Below are 17,437 nucleotides of genomic sequence, written 5' to 3' on the forward strand. Positions count from 1 at the left end.
GTGTTTGGACCTACCTTAGGGGGTTCCAGCAAGTTGTTGTCATCGACCACAGCAACGATGAACTCCCAGGAGAGCGAGTCAACAGAGATCTGGGGGACACAAAGTGATCACTAGAGCCTTCAGCCTAACACCAGTACGACTTTGTGCCCCAATTCCCTCCAGCCATCTCTGCTGAACCTGCTCCCACCATTCTTCCTGACCACCCACACTCCTGCCCTGGGAACAGTCTCCCAGATGCTCCTTGAGGGCAGTCACTCTGTGCTTACCATGTTCCTGCGAGCGGAGAGCTGCAGCACGGCGGTGAGAAACCCCGTGGGGAAGGTGAAGCCTGAGATCCAGAAGATGACAGGTGGGTGTGTCGATTCAGCCCACTTGGCAAACTGCTCCACCCTGTGCCCCAGGTCACGAGTCCAGGCTCCCAGTGGCTTTATGGACGGGTACGCCTGTCGCAAAGGCAGGCACATTAGGAAGTCATAGAACATTGAACAGTACAGGCCCTTTGGCCCACAATGTTGTGTGGACATTTTAAACCACAAGATATAGGAGCAGAATTAGTCTACTGGCCCATCATGTCTGCTCCACAATTTCCACATAGCTGAACCAATTTTCCTCTCTGCCCCAATCTCCTGCCTTCTCCCCGTACCCCTTCGTACCGTGACCAATCAAGCATCTATCAACCTCTCCCTTAACTGTACATAAAGACGGCCTCTACAGCTGCCTGTGGCAAATGATTCGACAGACTCACCACTCTCTAACCAAAGAAATTCCTCCCCGTCTCAGCCCCTCTATTCTGAGGCTGTATCCTCTGGTTTTAGACTCTCCTACCATAGGAAACATCCTCTCCACATCCACATCAAGGCCTTTCACCATTCAATAGATTTCAAAGAGTTCACTCCTAATTCTTCTGAATTCCAGAGCCATCAAATGACAAGCCATTCAATCCTGGAATCATTTTTGTGAACCTTTGAACTCTCTCCAGTTGCAGCATCTCCTTTCTAAGATAAGGGGTCAAAACTTGCTCACAATACTCCAGATGTGGCCACACTAGTCTCAACATTGCACCCTTGCTTGTATATTCTAATCCTCTGGAAAGGAATGCTAACGTTGCATGGCTTCCTCACCACAGACTCAACCTGCAAATTAACCTTCAGGGAATCCTGCACAAGGACTCCCGAGTCCCTTTGTATCTCAGTTTTTTAAAATTTTCTCTCCATTTAGAAAATAGTCAACCCTCTCATTTCTTTAACTGACTCCACAATCATCTAACCCTTCCCTCCTACATAGTCCTCCATTATGCTATCATCCATGTGCCTGTTTAAGAGTCTCTAAAATGTCCCTAATGTTTCTGCCTCTACCTACCACTCTCTGTGTAAAACCTACCTTTGACATTGTCCCTATACATTCCTCCAATGACCTTAAAGGCATTTCCTCTATCAAGTTACCGCTCATCCCCTTTCACTCCAAAGAGGAAAGCCCTAACTTATTCAACCGATCCTTCTAATGCAGGCAGCATCCTGGAAAATCTCCACTGCACCCTCCCTAAAGCCTCTAAATCTTTCCTGTAATGAGGTGACCAGAACTGAACACAATGTTGGGGGATGTTAAAAGGCAGGAAGAGGCAGAAAGTCTCACCTTCAAACCTTCAGTCTCATGCCTGTGGTTCGTTCCACCCTGACACGTCTCTACACTAATCCCACTTGTCGTAATTGAGCCAGTATTCCTCTCTGCTTTTCCTATCCAATACTTTTTAAACACTGTAGTTGTACCTGCTTCTGCAAGCTCATCCTATACACCTAGTACCCTCTGTGTGGAAATATTTAATCTCCTTTAAATTTTCTCCCCTAAAGAGCTATGCACCAAGTATGGGCCGATGGGACTAAGCAGAATAACAATTTGGCACGGATTAGATGGGCTGAAGTGCCTGTTTCTGTGCTGAAGTCTCACAATATGCTGCATCACTGCAAGGTGCAGAAACTGCACAACAGTGGACAGGATGTTTGGACAATGGGTAGTGAAAACTGCCCAATGCATCACGGACCTGTCATCAAGGACATATATACAGAAAGGTGTTGGGAAAGGCCGGTAACATCATGAAGGTTCCATCCACCCTGCTCTTGGATTGCTTATGTCACTCCCATCAGGGAGGAGGCTATGTAGCATCCACACCAGGACCACAAGACTTAAAAACAGTTACTTTTCCCAGCAGTAAGGTTGATCAACATGTCGACCCACTAACCCATCTCTCCACACCCCCAACTGCAACTATATTTCCTGTCAGAGTCAGCTTACGTACAGACACTCCTGTGCCTAGCTTTACTTAATAGACATCCACTCAATCTATGCATGTGTATATACTGTAAGCTATCTTATGTAATTTATGTTTTTAGTTTCTGATCTAGAGTAACAATTACTTCATTTTCCTTTACACTTATGTACTGGAAATGACATTAAACAATCTTGAATCTTCTTTGCTATCTATTGCTCCACCAACTTTTGGCCTCAGTAAACTTATTCATCAGCCTGTCTGTATTCTCATCCTTTCATCCAAGTCATTTACATAGTTAATGAACAACAATGGTTCCACTACTGATCCCTGTGGCACACCACTGGATAAACCTCCAGGCAGACAAATGCTTCTCTGCCATTACCACCTGCCTTCTATCACCAAGGAAATTTTGGATTTAGTTTCCCAGCATACCTTCAATACCATGAACCCTAACCTTCTGGATGGCCTACAATATAGAACTTCGTCAAAAAGCTTGCTAAAATTCATGGACAATTCTACTTTATTAGTTACCTTCTCAGAAACCTTAGATATGAGAGACAGAATTTCCCTGCACAAAACCATGCTGACTTACATTAATCAAACCTGTCCTTCTAAGTGAACATCAATCCTGTCCCTTAGGATTTTTTTTCAAATAAATTCCCAACTATTAATGTTAAGCTCACATGTCTGTAGTTCCTTCTGTTGTACCTACTGCCTTAAATTAACAATGTTAGCTATCCTCCAGTCTGGTTACTATCTGGCTGCAGAAGATACAGATGTCTCCATTAGAGTTCCATAGTGTCCTTGAGGATTTATCCCCTTTAATGTGTGCCAATACAGCTAACAGTTACTCTTTGCCCCAAGATATCAGCAAACCCCTTCCTTAACTCTCCATCCAACATTCCCTGCTTCCTGGTGAATGGGGAATTAAGGATACTGCTCCCTTCCCTGGCCCCACATTCAGCTTTCTCTTTTCATTCCTGAGAGGACCGACTCTATCCTGTGTCCCCCTTCCTGCTTCTAATGTTTGGGGATCCTCTCCAACCCTTACTTGCCAAGATCATTTCATGTCTTCATTTTGCCCTCCTACATTCTCTCTGAATCTCAGACCGAATGCCCATTCCTCAAGCGCATCCTTATTTCTAATCATATCTTCAGTGACCTTTGGAGACACAGGAGACTGCAAACACTGGAATTTGAAGCAACACACAATCTGCTGGAGAAACCCAGTAGGTCCAGCAGCATCTGGAGAGAGGATTTGTTGACATTTCACATCAATACCCTGCATCAGAACTCAGCCCTGATGTAGGATTTCTACCTGAAAACCAACGATCCCTTCCATTTCTCTACAGACACTATTCGACCCACTGAGTTCCTCCTGTATCTCTCTTGTCACTTCATTTTCCTTTGTTCCATCTTCTTCAAAACCCTGTCACCAATTGCCTTGTGCCTATCTCATTGATTTACAATGGATCCTGGTTAAAATCCACACTCTAGATTCTCATTGCAATGTTTGGTGAACTTAGACTCACCCCTCCACATCTGAAACCTGCTGCTCCATGATCCTTCCTTCAGATTCTTTCCCACACCAAACCTACCCACAGTTGTCTCTGTTCCACCATTCTCTGCCTCCCTTATTGCACTTTTTAAAACCTATCTCAACCTATCGCTACTGAGATTGAGATACCTATCTCAATCACCTCCTATCCCAATCACTACTAGCCCTAGTTATTGGTCACCCATCCTAATTACTGAACAGTAGACCTATTTCGTGCCTCTGCTGATCCAAGTCAAAGCTCATCTCCTCGAGGTTCCCAAGAAGCACCTGGGGACACAGTCAGTATATGAATCCACCTGTTGCAGTAACATTTTGCCAGCCTGGGACAATCCCCTCACACTCAGTCTGCAAACACTTCATGGAGTCAATAGCAAGAAATAGGCTCTTTGGCTCACCATGTCAGTTCTCACCACGTCAATCCTATTCCCAGCACTTGGTCCATACCTTCTCATCCTTGGTGATTCAAGTACTAGCCCCAAAACTTAAGTGTTGGAGAGCCTCTCTCCATCACCCACTCATACCATGTGTTCCAGATTCCAAACCCTCAGATCCACTCACCTTAGGCCAATGCCCCTTCACTTTAGATACTTCCAATACAGGGAATGTTTCCTACTCTCTACCCCTCTTAATTCTGTAAACCTGCAAAGTTCCAACAAACCCCACCCCCAGCTTCTGGCATTCCAGAGAGAACAGACCCAGCCTCTACCACCTCCTTTTGTAACCAAACAGTTCCCCCCTGCCTCAGAGGGTGACTTATCTGGCTCTGACACACCCTGATTGGCAGAAGTGGTGGCAAAAGAATGCTGACCTGGGGAGAAGTGTCTGCAAGAGCTGAGGTGGTGGATACCCTCCCCACCACTGTGGGCATGGTGCCACTAGAGACCATGGCTCTGTCAAGGGCAAGACTACCTTCTCCATGCCCCTCTTACCAGTTCCCACAAGGATGGCACACGGGCATCATGGATACAGTTAAATATCTCCTCCAGATCAGTAGACATGACCACCAGCCCTTGAATTGCCATCTTCAACTCAGTCAGTGATACCCTGTGGAGACATGAAGGGGACAGGTTCATGGCAAATGCCAGAGTGAGGCAAACGAGAGAGGGAACAGAGGAATGTTTGCCAGCCCAGACTGAGGTCAACGAGAGCCTCCAGTGCACTAACACCTGAGAATATCGAGTATGGGGATGGCTGGAACTCTCATGAAATCTACCAGGTTAGACAGGGCTGTCAAGTCAGCACACAGCGATTCAGTCCAAGGATTACGCACCTTTTTTTCACTCTGTGTCTGACATCGAGAGTATGTGATGTGAGAGTGTAGAGGGAGCTTCACTCCGTCTGACCCCGGGAGTGTGTGATGGGACGGTGTGGAGGGAGGGTCACTCTGTGTCTGACCCTGGGTTTGTATGATGGGACGGTGTGGAGGGAGATTCACTCTGTGTCTGACCCTGGGAGTGTGTGATGGGATGGTGTGGAGGGAGATTTACTCTGTTTCTGACTCTGGGGCAGTGTAGAGGGATCCTGCCAGTGATTTCTATGCTAACACAACAGATGATTTGTACTGTAACTGTTTGAAGAGCTTTCCTCAGTGAACATTACATTATAACTCTGACAATAATTGCTGGCAAATGACAAACTGTGGAGGACCTGATGGGAGACAGTACAGGTGAGGCAGAAACAGACTGTGCTGCGCTCTGACCTGATGATGTTAAGGAGAAGGTTGTAACGCTGAATCTCCTGCAGCAACACTACGTTCAGTGGGGAGCTGTCCTCCTGAGTCATCGCCCTTGTTCCTTCATAGTCCAGGTCTTCTGGGGTCTTCTGCAACACGTCACCTGACAGCTCAAGGACCTGCCAGACACATCAAGATAGGTTAGCTTTATTTGTCAAATGGAAACATACAATGAAGTGTGTCAGTCTCAAAGCAAGTGTTCCCCAAACAACACCCACATTTCCATTGTGCATTTCTCTGAGAATATCCATTCCCAATTTATGCTCCCAAGTTCCTGGCTAACAACAACATAATATCCTCCTCCCTCAGTGAAATACTTGTAGTCTGCTCTTATCCCTGTCTAAGTCTATGGTAAAGGTCAGGGAGTTGTGGTCACCGTCTCCGAAAAGCTCTCCCACCAAAGATCTAACATCCTATCTGGTTCATTGTCTAGTACCAGATTTTACTTTGCTCTCTTTTTGCACGACTCATGATATTTACTTATTTATATTTATATATTATAACAAATTTACAACATATTCCAGTGATATTAAACCTGATTTTGATTCTGATCCAGTATGGTCTTTCTAATCGTCCTGTCTACATATTGTGTCAGAATAATGGACACGCCTATTTGTACCCCATCTGAACCTTCTGCACTGAGAAGAAAGGAAGTAAAGTGAAGGGCTGCTGCTGTCAGGGAGCCTCTCCGACTGCTCATCACTAACAGTGCAGCGCAGTGGGCACTGCAGACTGTGGCTACATCAGCTGAGATAGGTAACATCACTTGTGCAAGGCAAAATTACACCTGGGCTCATGTCACCTCTGCCCAGAGCCTGAGGAGGAACTATCTCCTCGCTTAGTGAAATAACATTCCCCCTGAACCTGCTACTTTCTCAGCAAATGAAGTACTTGACCAAAACACTGAAAATATAGAAATCTACAGCACAGTACAGGCCCTTCAGCCCACAATGTTGTGCCAGCCATGTAACCTGCTCGAGAAACTGTCTAGGAATTCCCTACTGCTTAGCCCTCTATTTTTTTAAAATCTGCATGTATCTAAGAGTCTTTTAAAAGACTCTATTCAAACTTTTTCAAAGCTTGCAGAGGGATTTGGACCAGCTGGAAAAATGGGCTGAAAAATGGCAGATGGAGTTTAATACAAACAAGTGTGAGGTATTGCATTTTGGAAGGAAAAACCAAGGTAGAACATACAAGGTAAATGGTAGGGCACTGAGGAGTGCAGTAGAACAGAGGGATCTGGGAATACAGATACAAAATTCCATAAAAGTGGCGTCTCAGGTAGATAGGGTAGTAAAGAGAGCTTTTGGTACATTGGCCTTTATAAATCAAAGTATTGAGTATAAGAGTTGGAATGTAATGGTGAGGTTGTATAAGACATTGGTGAGGCCAAATTTGGAGTATTGTGTGCAGTTTTGGTCACCAAATTACAGGAAGGATATTAATAGGGTTGAAAAAGTGCAGAGAAGGTTTACAAGGACGTTGCTGGGACTTGAGAAACTGAGTTACAGAGAAAGGTTGAATAGGTTAGGACTTTATTCCCTGGAGTGTAGGAGAGTGAGGGGTGATTTGATAGAGGTGTATAAAATTATGATGGATATAGATAGAGTGAATGCAAGCAGGTTTTTTCCATTGAGGTTAGGGGAGAAAAAAACCAGAAGACATGGGTTAAGGGTGAAGGGGGAAAAGTTTAAAGGGAGCATGGGGGGGGGGGGCTTCTTCACACAGAGAGTGGTGAGAGTGTGGAATGAGCTGCCAGATGAAGTGGTAAATGCGGGTTCACTTTTAACATTTAAGAAATATTTGGACAGGTACATGGATGAGAGGTGTATGGAGGGATATGGTCCAGGTGCACATCAGTGGGACTGGGCAGAAAAATGGTTTGGCACAGCCAAGAAGGGCCAAAAGGCCTGTTTCTGTGCTGTAATGTTCTATGGTTCTATTGTATCTCCCTCTACCACTGTCGCTGGCAGTGACCACACAGCCACCACTCTCTGTGTGAAAAACTTGCCTCTGACGTCCCCCTTGTACCTACTTCCAAGCATCTTAAAGCTATGCCCCCTCATGTTAGCCATTTCAGCCCTGGGAAAAAGCCTCTGGCTATCCACACGATCAATGCCTCTCATCATCTTATACATCTCTATCAGGTCACCTCTCATTCTCCATCGCTCCAAGGAGAAAAGGCCAAATTCACTCAACCTATTCTCATAAAGGACACTCTCCAATCCAGACAACATCCTTGTAACTCTCCTCTGCACTCTCTCTATAGTATCCACATCCTTCCCGTAGTGAGGTGATCACAACTGAACACAGTACTCCAAGTGGGGTCTGACCAAGGCCTTGTATAGCTGTAACATTACCTCACGGCACTTGAACTCAATCCCACAGTTGAAGAAGGCCAGCACACCATACACCTTCTGAACAACACTGTCAACCTGGTTCTCTCTGATCCTCCACACTGCCAAGAGTCTTACCATTAATATTATATTCTATCTTCAAATTTGACCTACTGAAATGAACCACTTCACACTTATCTGGGTTGAACTCCATCTGCCACTTCTCAGCCCAGTTCTGCATCTGATCGATGACATGCTGCAACCTCTGACAACCCTCCAGACTATCCACAACACCCCCAACTTTTGTGTCATCAGCAAACTTACTATATCACCCTTCTACTTCTTCATCCAGGTCATTTATAAAATCACAAAGAGAAAGGGTCCCAGAACAGTTCTCTGTGAAACACCACTGGTCACTGACCTCCATGCAGAATACAAATCATCCACAACTACTCTTTGCCTTCTGTGATCAAGCCTATTCTGGAGCCAAAATGCAAGGTCTCCTTGGATCCCATGCCTCATTACTTTCTGAATGAGCCTTGCATGGGGGACTTTATCAAGTGCCTTACTGAAATCCATATACACTACATCTAGGGCTCTACCTTCATCAATGTGTTTTGTTACATCCTCAAAGAATTAATTAGGTTCGTAAAGCATGACCTGCCCTTGACAAAACCATGCTGACTATTCCTAATTATATTTCTCCAAATACTCATAAATCCTGCCTCTCAGGATCTTCTCCAACAACTTGCCCACCATGAAGTAAGACTCACTGGTCTATAATTTTCTGGGTTATCTCTACTCCCTTTCTTGAACAAGGGAACAGCATTTGCAACCCTCCAATCCTCTGGTACTTCTCCTGTCCATATTGATAATGCAAAGATCTTCGCCAGTAGCCTGGAGTATATCTCATCCAGTCCTGGTGACTTATCTAACTTCCTACCTTTCAAAAGCTCCAACACATCCTCTTTCTTAATGCCTATACACTCAAACATTTTAGTCCACTGTAGGTCATCCCCACAATTGCCAAGGTTCTTTTCACTGGTGAATACTGAAGTATTCATTAAGTACTTCCGCTACCTCCTACGGCTCCATGCACGTTTCCACTTCTCTCTTGATTGGTCCTATTCTCGCACAGGTCATCCTCTTGCTCTTCACATACTTATAGAATGCCTTGGGGTTTTTCTTAATCCTGCTCATCAAGGCCTTTGCATGGCCCCTTCCATCTCTCCTAATTTCATTCTTAAGCTCCTTCCTGGCACCCTTGTCACTTTCTAGAGCTCTAATATTACCTACTTTCTTGAATAAGCTTTTTTTTCTTCTTAACTCGATTTTCTTCATCCTTTGTGCACCATGGTTCTTTTATCCTCCCATCCTTTCCATGCCTCAATGGAACATACCTATGCAGAAAGCCATGCAAATGTTCCCTGAACATTTGCCACATTTCTGCCATGCATTTCCCTGAGAACATATGCTCCCAATTTATGTTCTCAAGTTCCTGCCTAAAAGCATCATATTTCCCCCTACCCTAATTAAATATTTTCCAAAATTGTCTGCTGCTATCCCTCTCCAGTGCTGTGGTAAAGGAGATACAGTTGTGGTCACTACCTCCAAAATGCCCTCCACCAAGAGATCTGACACCTGACCAGATTAATTTCCCAATACCAGATCAACTACAGCCTCTCCTCTAGTTGGCTTTTCTACATATTACATCAGGAAACCTTCCTGAACACACCTAACAAATTCCATTCCATCTAAACTCCTTGCGATAAGGAAATGCTAGTCAATATCAGGAAAGTTAAAATTACCCATCCCAACAACCCTATTATTATTGCGCTGTTCCAGAATCTGGCTCCCTATCTGCTCCTCGATGTCTCTGTTACTATTGGGGGGGGTCTATAAAAAACACCCAGTGGAGTTATTGCCCCTTTCCTGTTTCTGACTTCCACCCACAATGACTCAGTAAACAATCCCTCTATGACTTCCTCCTTTTCTGCAGCCATGATACTATCCCTGATTAACAGTGACACTCCCCTACCTCTTTTGCCTTCCCCCTGTCCTTTTTGAAACATCTAAAGCCTGGCACACTCAGCAGTCATTCCTGCCTCTGAATCATCCAATTCTCTGTAATGGCCACACTGTCATAGTTCCACGTATTGATCCACACTCTAAGTTCATCTGCCTTGTTTATGATACTCCTTGCATTAAAATAGACACATCTCAAACCACCTGGCTGAGTGCTTCTATCATCTTTATCATCTGCTTATCCTTCTTCAGAAACTCCCTACAAGCTGTCTCTACTTGTGTGTCAACCATCCCATCCTCTGCCCCTTCATCGCAGTTTACACCTCCCTGCAAATCTAGTTTAAACCCTCCCCAATTGCATTAGCAAACCTCCCTCCCAGGATATTAGTTCCCCTCCAGTTCAGGTGCAACCCGTCCCACTTGTACAGGTCACCCCCTTCCCCAGAAAAGGTTGAAATGATCCAAGAACTTGGTGGAGGGGGCAGGGTTTCAGCCACTCACTCATTCATCTGTGCTATCTTCCTGTTCTGGCCTTCACTAACTCACGGCACTGGGAGTGATCCAGAGATTACCACCTTGGAGGTCCTGCTCTTCAGCCTCCTTCCTAACTCCCTAAACTTATCGCGCAGGACCTCTACCCCTCTCCTGCCTATGTACCACAACCTCCAGCTGCTCATCCTCCCCTTCAAGAATATTCTGCAACCGCTCAGAGACAGCCTGGCCTGGACCCCAGCACCTGGGAGGCAACACACCATCCTGGCGTCTCTTTTGGTGCTGCAGAATCTCCTATCTGTCCTCCAAACTATTCAGACTATTGTTCCGCTTGACTTCACTCTACCCTTCTGAGGCCCAGAGCCAACTAAGTACTCAGAGTTCAGGCAGTATTTGTGGAGAAAGAAATGGGTCATATTTCACACCACAGATCTGGGAATGGTACAATTTACATTAGGGGAGAACAATGAAATGTCTGTGATAATGTGGAGATCGAGAGGGATTGAATGAAGGAAACAGGTTGTTAAACACGTCTGAACTTCTGCAGAAGTTCTAAGTGGAGGGAGACAAAGTGAGGACAGAGGAGAGGTGTGGCATCTCTGGGAGACTCATTTACTCATTTCTCTCTCTCGGCAGATACTGTCAGAATTTCTGGGGATTTCCAGCATTTCATTTTTATTTAAGATTTTCAGCAGCTGCAGAACTGTGTGTGTATTCAGCTCAGAATTGACATCTTGTCCAGACATCATCTGCGATGAAAAAGCCTTTGTTGCCATCTCTCGGTCAGCACCCACCACGTGGGTGATTCAGCCTCCCTGGTCTCCTTCCTGCCACAAACATTACCTTTGTTTCCTTACCCCTCTTTCAACATAAAACATATTCCATATTCCAACAAAAGGGCAGTGAGGCAGAACATTAACTGTTTCTCTCCCTAGATGCTGCCTGACCTGCTGACTATTTCAACATTTTCAGTTAATAAACCATATTTCCAGGCTTTCTTTCCCACTTTTCTAAGTTCTTTTTGCTATCCTGCTGGAAGACCAGGGTTGCATTAGTGATATTGACGGGTAGAAACACGAGCCCCAAACACTGCCAGACAAAGAAATGTTTACACATAGATAAAGAAAGGGCAGGATATCTACTGAGTCTAAAAGATGGCACCTCCTTCAGACCTCAGCTCCATTGATAATGTGAGATTCAGATTCATTTATTTATCGCATGTACATTGAAACATACAGTGAAATCCATCATTTGCGGTAACAACAAATACAACCCAAGGATATGCCTGGAGCAGCTGCAAGTGTTGCTATACATTCCAGTGCCAACATAGCAGGCCAACAGTGCTCAAAAGAACAAAGAACACAACAAGCCTCTGTCTCCTTCACAGTACAGAGTACAGGCAATCCCAGTGGCCAACAATCAACATCCCCACATACAACCAGCTCTCATTTTCACATTAAAGACTAAAGTACAACCCTAAACACAAGTGTTTGTTTCTACGGACATTGAAAATAGATTTCTCTCTCCAGGTTTAGTAATTGTTCTCTCTAACCTGTCTTGCATATTTTCCGTCAATCATTACAGCACTGTTGATGTAGAGTTATCATTCCGAGTGATTCTTGTGTAATTTCCATCAAAGTCAACCATGGATGCCATTAAAAATGGGACCCATTCCTTACCCAGGTCAGCCTGTACCCTATGTAACCAGTCCCCCTTATAGTATTGTATCCCTTCCAAACAGCAAACCTACTGTTCAAACTCTTGTGACTACAGAACTCCCCCTCTGTACCATCTCTCCTACAGTGTGACTTTCCCTTAGTAACCCCCTCCCACAGTGTGACTCTCTCTCAGTGCCAACCCTCTCACAGTGTGAACCTCCCCAGAACCACCCCTCCCACAGTATCGCACCACTCACCATGTGACCCTCCCTCAATCCATCCCTTCCATAAGTGTGACCACCCTTCACACAGAATGACTCTCCCTCAGTACTACCTCTTCAATCAGAGTGACCCTTCCTCAGTATCGACCCTCAGTAACACCCCTCCCATAAGTGTGACCCTCTCTCAGTAGAGAAGTGTAGTGATGGGAGAAGAGTGAAGCGTGGGTGTGTATGGCTGAGGGAGGGGCAGTGACCTGCAGCTTACTGTGAGGGTGGATTTGGTGAAGGTTCATTCAATCACGCCGTGTTTACCTTCTCCTCCCGGCTTAGGCCCCTGCCCTCAGCTGTGGTGACCTGAGGCTGGAGGGACAGTAGTGTGTCGAAGAGTCTGCGAGCCTCTGCGATCTCACTGGCCACATCTGCATTGGGGTGCTGCCCAAAGGCCTCAGGGTGCTCCACACTGGGCAGCATGCTGATATATTCCTTGTACGAATGTAGATCGCCATCTTTGGGGATGTAGTAGTTATCCAGGCTGGAGAGTCTGAAACACCAGCACAACGCTTATTAATTAACTTCTTTTGGGCAAGAAGACAGTTTAAGTCATGAATGGGACTGGAGTCTGGGCCACGCACAATAAATATCAAGAATGAAAGTCATAGGAGATCTTCATTAGCTGGGGAATGGTAAATGCAGTTTAATTCAGACAAGCGCAAAGCATTGGACTTGGGAAAGTTAAACCAAGGTAGGACTTCCATAGTGAACTGAAGGGCCCTGGGGAGTGTTGTAGAACAGAGAGATTAGGGAACCAGGAACGTGGAGAAATTGGTAGGCAGTGTAGTGAAGAGGATTTGGCACCTTGACTATCATCAGTCAGGGCATTAAGATTAGGAGTGGGGAGGTCATGAAATTTGTATCATTTTCAGTTTTGGTCATCCATAAAATAAGTTATTAAATTGGATAAAGGGCAGAAAAGATTTATGAGGATGCTGCCAGGACCAAAGAACTGAATTATAGGAAGAGGTTGAACAGGCTAGGACCTTTTCTCCCTTAAAGATTATTGTGTAATTTGTATAAAATCACATCAGCGAGGATTATGCTTTGCACTCTGCAAGTGTTGCCATGCTTCCGATGCCAACATAGCATATCCACAACTCACTTACCCTAATCCATACGTTCAGAAAGTGGGAGGAAACCAATGCCGGCATGGGGAGAATGGACAAACTGTTTACAGATAGCGGTAAGAATTGAACCCTGTCGGTATGATTCAGAACAAGAAGGCAGTGGGAGAGCACCTAAGGATTTTCAGCGGGAAGACATCTTGAGTTCTCAGGGGAAGAGAGAGGCCAGACTGCACAGGCGCGTGATGTCAGCCAGTTGAGTGCGAACAGTTTAAAAAGAAGGCAGCCATATCCAGCGGGCAGTGGAGTGAGAGGCAGCAGAGTGAAAGGGCTTTGGCTCCACAGGCTTCGGCGGTAACGGGACAAGGTGAGGCAGTTGTTGATTGCAAAAGGAGTTAGTATGTGTGTGAGGCCAGTTTTCTGTGGTCGGTGTCAGATGTGGGAGGTCCTGGAGTCTCCCAGCGTCCCAGACGGCCACATCTGCACCCGGTGAATCGAGATGCAACTCCTAAGGGACCGTGTTAGGGAACTGGAGCTGCAGCTCGATGACCTTCATCTGGTCAGAGAGAGTGAGGAGGTGATAGAGAGGAGTTACAGACAGGTGGTCACTCCGGGGCCACGGGGGACAGAGAGATGGGTCACAGTCAGGAGAGGGAAGGGGAAGAGTCAGGTACTAGAGAGTACCCCTGTGGCTGTACCCCTTGACAATAAGTACTGCTGTTCGAGTACTGTTGGGGGGGACAGCCTACCTGGAGCAAGGGACAGTGTCTGGCCCTGTGGCTCAGAAGGGTAGGGAAAGGAAGAGGAAGGCAGTAGTGATAGGGGACTCTATAGTCAGGGGTTCAGACAGGTGATTCTGTGGACACAGGACAGAAACTCGGATGGTAGTTTGCCTCCCAGGTGCCAGGGCCCGGGATGTTTCTGATTGCGTCCAAGATATCCTGCGGTGTGAGGGAGAACAGCCAGAGGTTGTGGTACATACTGGTACCAATGACATAGGTAGGAAAAGGGAAGAGGTCCTGAAAGAAGACTACAGGGAGTTAGGAAGGAAGTTGAAAAGCAGGACCTCAAAGGTAGTAATCTTGGGATTACTGCCTGTGTTACGCGACAGTGAGAATAGGAATAGAATGAGGTGGAGGATAAATGCGTGGCTGAGGGATTGGAGCAGGGGGCAAGGATTCAGATTTCTGGATCATTGGGACCTCTTTTGGGGCCGGTGTGACCTGTATAAAAAGGACAGGTTGCACTTGAATCCCAGGGGGGACCAATATCCTGGTGGGCAGGTTTGATAGAGCTGTTGGGGAGGGTTTAAACTAGTTTGGCAGGGGGGTGGGAATCAGAATGTGAGTGCAGGGATTAAGGTAGAAGGACAAGGGCGTGGGTTCTGAGTTGATGAGGAAGGACAGGCAGGAAGGTCTATTTCAATGCTGGGAGTATTATGAACAAGGAGGATGAACTTAGAGCATGGATTAGTATGTGGAACTACGATGTTGTGGCTGTTACTGAAACTTGGTTGGAGGAAGGGCAGGATTGGATGGTGCAGATCCCGGGATTCAGGTGTTTTAAAAGGAATAGGATGGGAGGTAGGAAAGGGGGGGAGTGGCATTGCTGGTCAGGGATAGTATCACGGCTATAGAAAGGGAGGACACTGCAGAAGGAGTGTCCATGGAGTCAGTCTGGGTGGAAGTCAGAAATAGGAAGGGATCAATCACTATGCTGTGCTGGGAGTAGTCTATAGGCCCCCAAATAGCCCTCAGGACACTGAGGAGCAGATAAGCAGGCAGTTTTTAGAATGGAGCAGGAAATACAGGGTAGTAGTTATGGGTGATTTCAACTTCCCTCATATTGACTGGCACCTCCTGAGTGCAAGGGGAATAGATGGGGCTGAATTTGTCAGGTGTGTTCAAGAAGGATTCCTGACACAGTATGTGGACCGGCCGACAAGACGAGAGGCTATACTGGATCTAGTTCTGGGTAATGACCCTGGCCAGGTGACAGACTTCTTGGAGGGGGAGCATTTTGGTGAGAGTGACCACAACTCCCTTAGCTTCAGCATAGCTATGGAAAGGGATAAAGTCAGACAAAATGGTAAAGTGCTTAACTGGGGAAGGGCTAACTTTGAAGGGATGAGGCAGGAGCTAGCGAGAATAAATTGGAAACAGATGTTCAAAGGGGAAAGCACAGAAGTAATGTGGGAGAAGTTTAGGGACCACTTGAGCTGGGTTCAGGATAGGTTTGTCCCACTGAGACAAGGAAAAAATGGTAGGAAAAGGGAACTGTGGCTGACGAAACATGTGAGGCAACTCGTCAAGAGGAAAAAGGAAGCATATGTTAGATATAAGAAGCAGGAAGTAGGAGGGGCTTATGAGAAATATAGGGTAGCCAGGAAGGAGCTAAAGAAAGGACTTAGGAGAGTTCGAAGGGGGCATGAGAAGGCCTTGGCATGTAGGATTAAGGAGAACCCCAAGGTGTTCTATGCGTATGTGAAGAATAGGAGGATGACAAAATCGAAGGTGGGACCGCTAAAGGATAAAGAGGGCAACATGTGCCTGGAGGCGGAGGAGGATGGGGAGGTCCTAAATGAATACTTTGCTTCAGTATTCATAAGTGAAAAGGATCTTGATCAGGATGAGGTCGAAGTAGAGCAGGCCTGTGTGCTGGACAATGTGGAGATTAAGGAAGAAAAAGTGCTGGATCTTCTTAAAAACATTAAGATTGATAAATCCCCAGGGCCGGATATGATACAGCCCAGGTTGTAGTGGGAATTGAGAGAAGAGATCGCAGGAGCATTAGCTATGATCTTTGAATCCTCTTTGGCTGCAGGGGAAGTGCTGGAGGACTGGAGAATGGCAAATGTAGTTCCCTTGTTTAAAAAAGGTAATAGGGAGAAACCTGGGAACTACAGACCGGTGAGTCTTACGTCAGTGGTATGCAAACTACTGGAAAGGATTCTTAAGGATAGGATCTATGAGCATTTGGAGAAGTACAGTCTACTCATGGATAGTCAACATGGCTTTGTGAAGGGAAGATCGTGCCTCACGAGCCAGATTGAGTTTTTTGAAGAGGTAACAAAAGAAATTGATGAGGTTAGGGCAGTGGATGTGGTCTACATGGACTTTAGCAAAGCATTTGACAGGGTCCCTCATGAGAGACTCATCCAGAAAATCATGAGGCATGGGATAAGTGGAACCTTGGCTGTTTGGATAAAAAATTGGCTTAAAGGAAGAAAGCAAAGAGTAGTTGTGGAAAGAAAGTATTCTGCTTGAAGGTCGGTGACTAGTGGAGTGCCACAGGGATCTGTCCTGGGACCCCTGCTATTTGTGATTTTTATAAATGACCTGGATGTAGAGGCGGAAGGATGGGTGAGTAAGTTTGCGGATAACACGAAGATTGGAAGAGTCGTGGATGGAGCTGTAGGTTGTCAAAGTTTACAAGAGGCTATAGACAGGCTGCAGAGTTGGGCAGAAAAATAGCAGATGGAGTTCAATCCGGACAAGTGTAAAGAGATGCATTTTGGAAGGACCAACCAGAAGACTGAGTACAGGATTAATGGCCAATTACTTAAGAGTATGGATGAACAAAGGGACCTTGGAGTTCAAATCCATACATCCCTCAAGGTCACTGCACAGGTTGATAGGGTAGTTAAGAAGGCCTATGGAATGCTAGGCTTCATTAACAGGGGGGATTGAGTTCAAAAGTAAAGAGGTCATGTTGCAACTCTACAAATCTCTGGTGAGGCCAGTATTGTGTTCAATTCTGGTCACCTCATTATAGGAAGGATGTGGAAGCTATGGAGAGGGTGCAGAGGAGATTTACCAGGATGTTGCCTGGATTGGAGAACAAGTCATATGAAGCAAGGTTAGCAGAGCTGGGACTTTTCTCTTTGGAGCGTAGAAGAATGAGAGGGGACTTGATAGAGGTCTACAAGATTATGAGAGGCATAGATAGGGTGGATAGTCAGTACCTGTTTACCAGGGCACCAATAGCAAACACCAGAGGGCATATGTACAAAATTAAGGGAGGGAAGTTTA

At 45.8% G+C, this 17,437-nt stretch overlaps 1 protein-coding gene across 1 annotated transcript in view; it reads right to left on the reverse strand.

The window, feature by feature from the left end:
* Positions 1-17,437, reverse strand: part of dnah2 (dynein, axonemal, heavy chain 2) — a 497,351-nt gene that overhangs the window by 845 nt on the left and 479,069 nt on the right. Inside the window, exons 82-86 of the mRNA XM_073049044.1 lie at positions 12,601-12,829; positions 5,524-5,675; positions 4,754-4,868; positions 267-443; positions 15-89 (exon numbers count right to left, since the gene is read on the reverse strand). Coding sequence (XP_072905145.1) covers positions 15-89; positions 267-443; positions 4,754-4,868; positions 5,524-5,675; positions 12,601-12,829 — 748 coding nt within the window. The remainder of the gene's footprint in view (positions 1-14; positions 90-266; positions 444-4,753; positions 4,869-5,523; positions 5,676-12,600; positions 12,830-17,437) is intronic.

This window comes from Hemitrygon akajei, chromosome 6, assembly GCF_048418815.1.
Source record: "Hemitrygon akajei chromosome 6, sHemAka1.3, whole genome shotgun sequence".
NCBI classification, from domain to species: Eukaryota; Metazoa; Chordata; class Chondrichthyes; order Myliobatiformes; family Dasyatidae; genus Hemitrygon; species Hemitrygon akajei.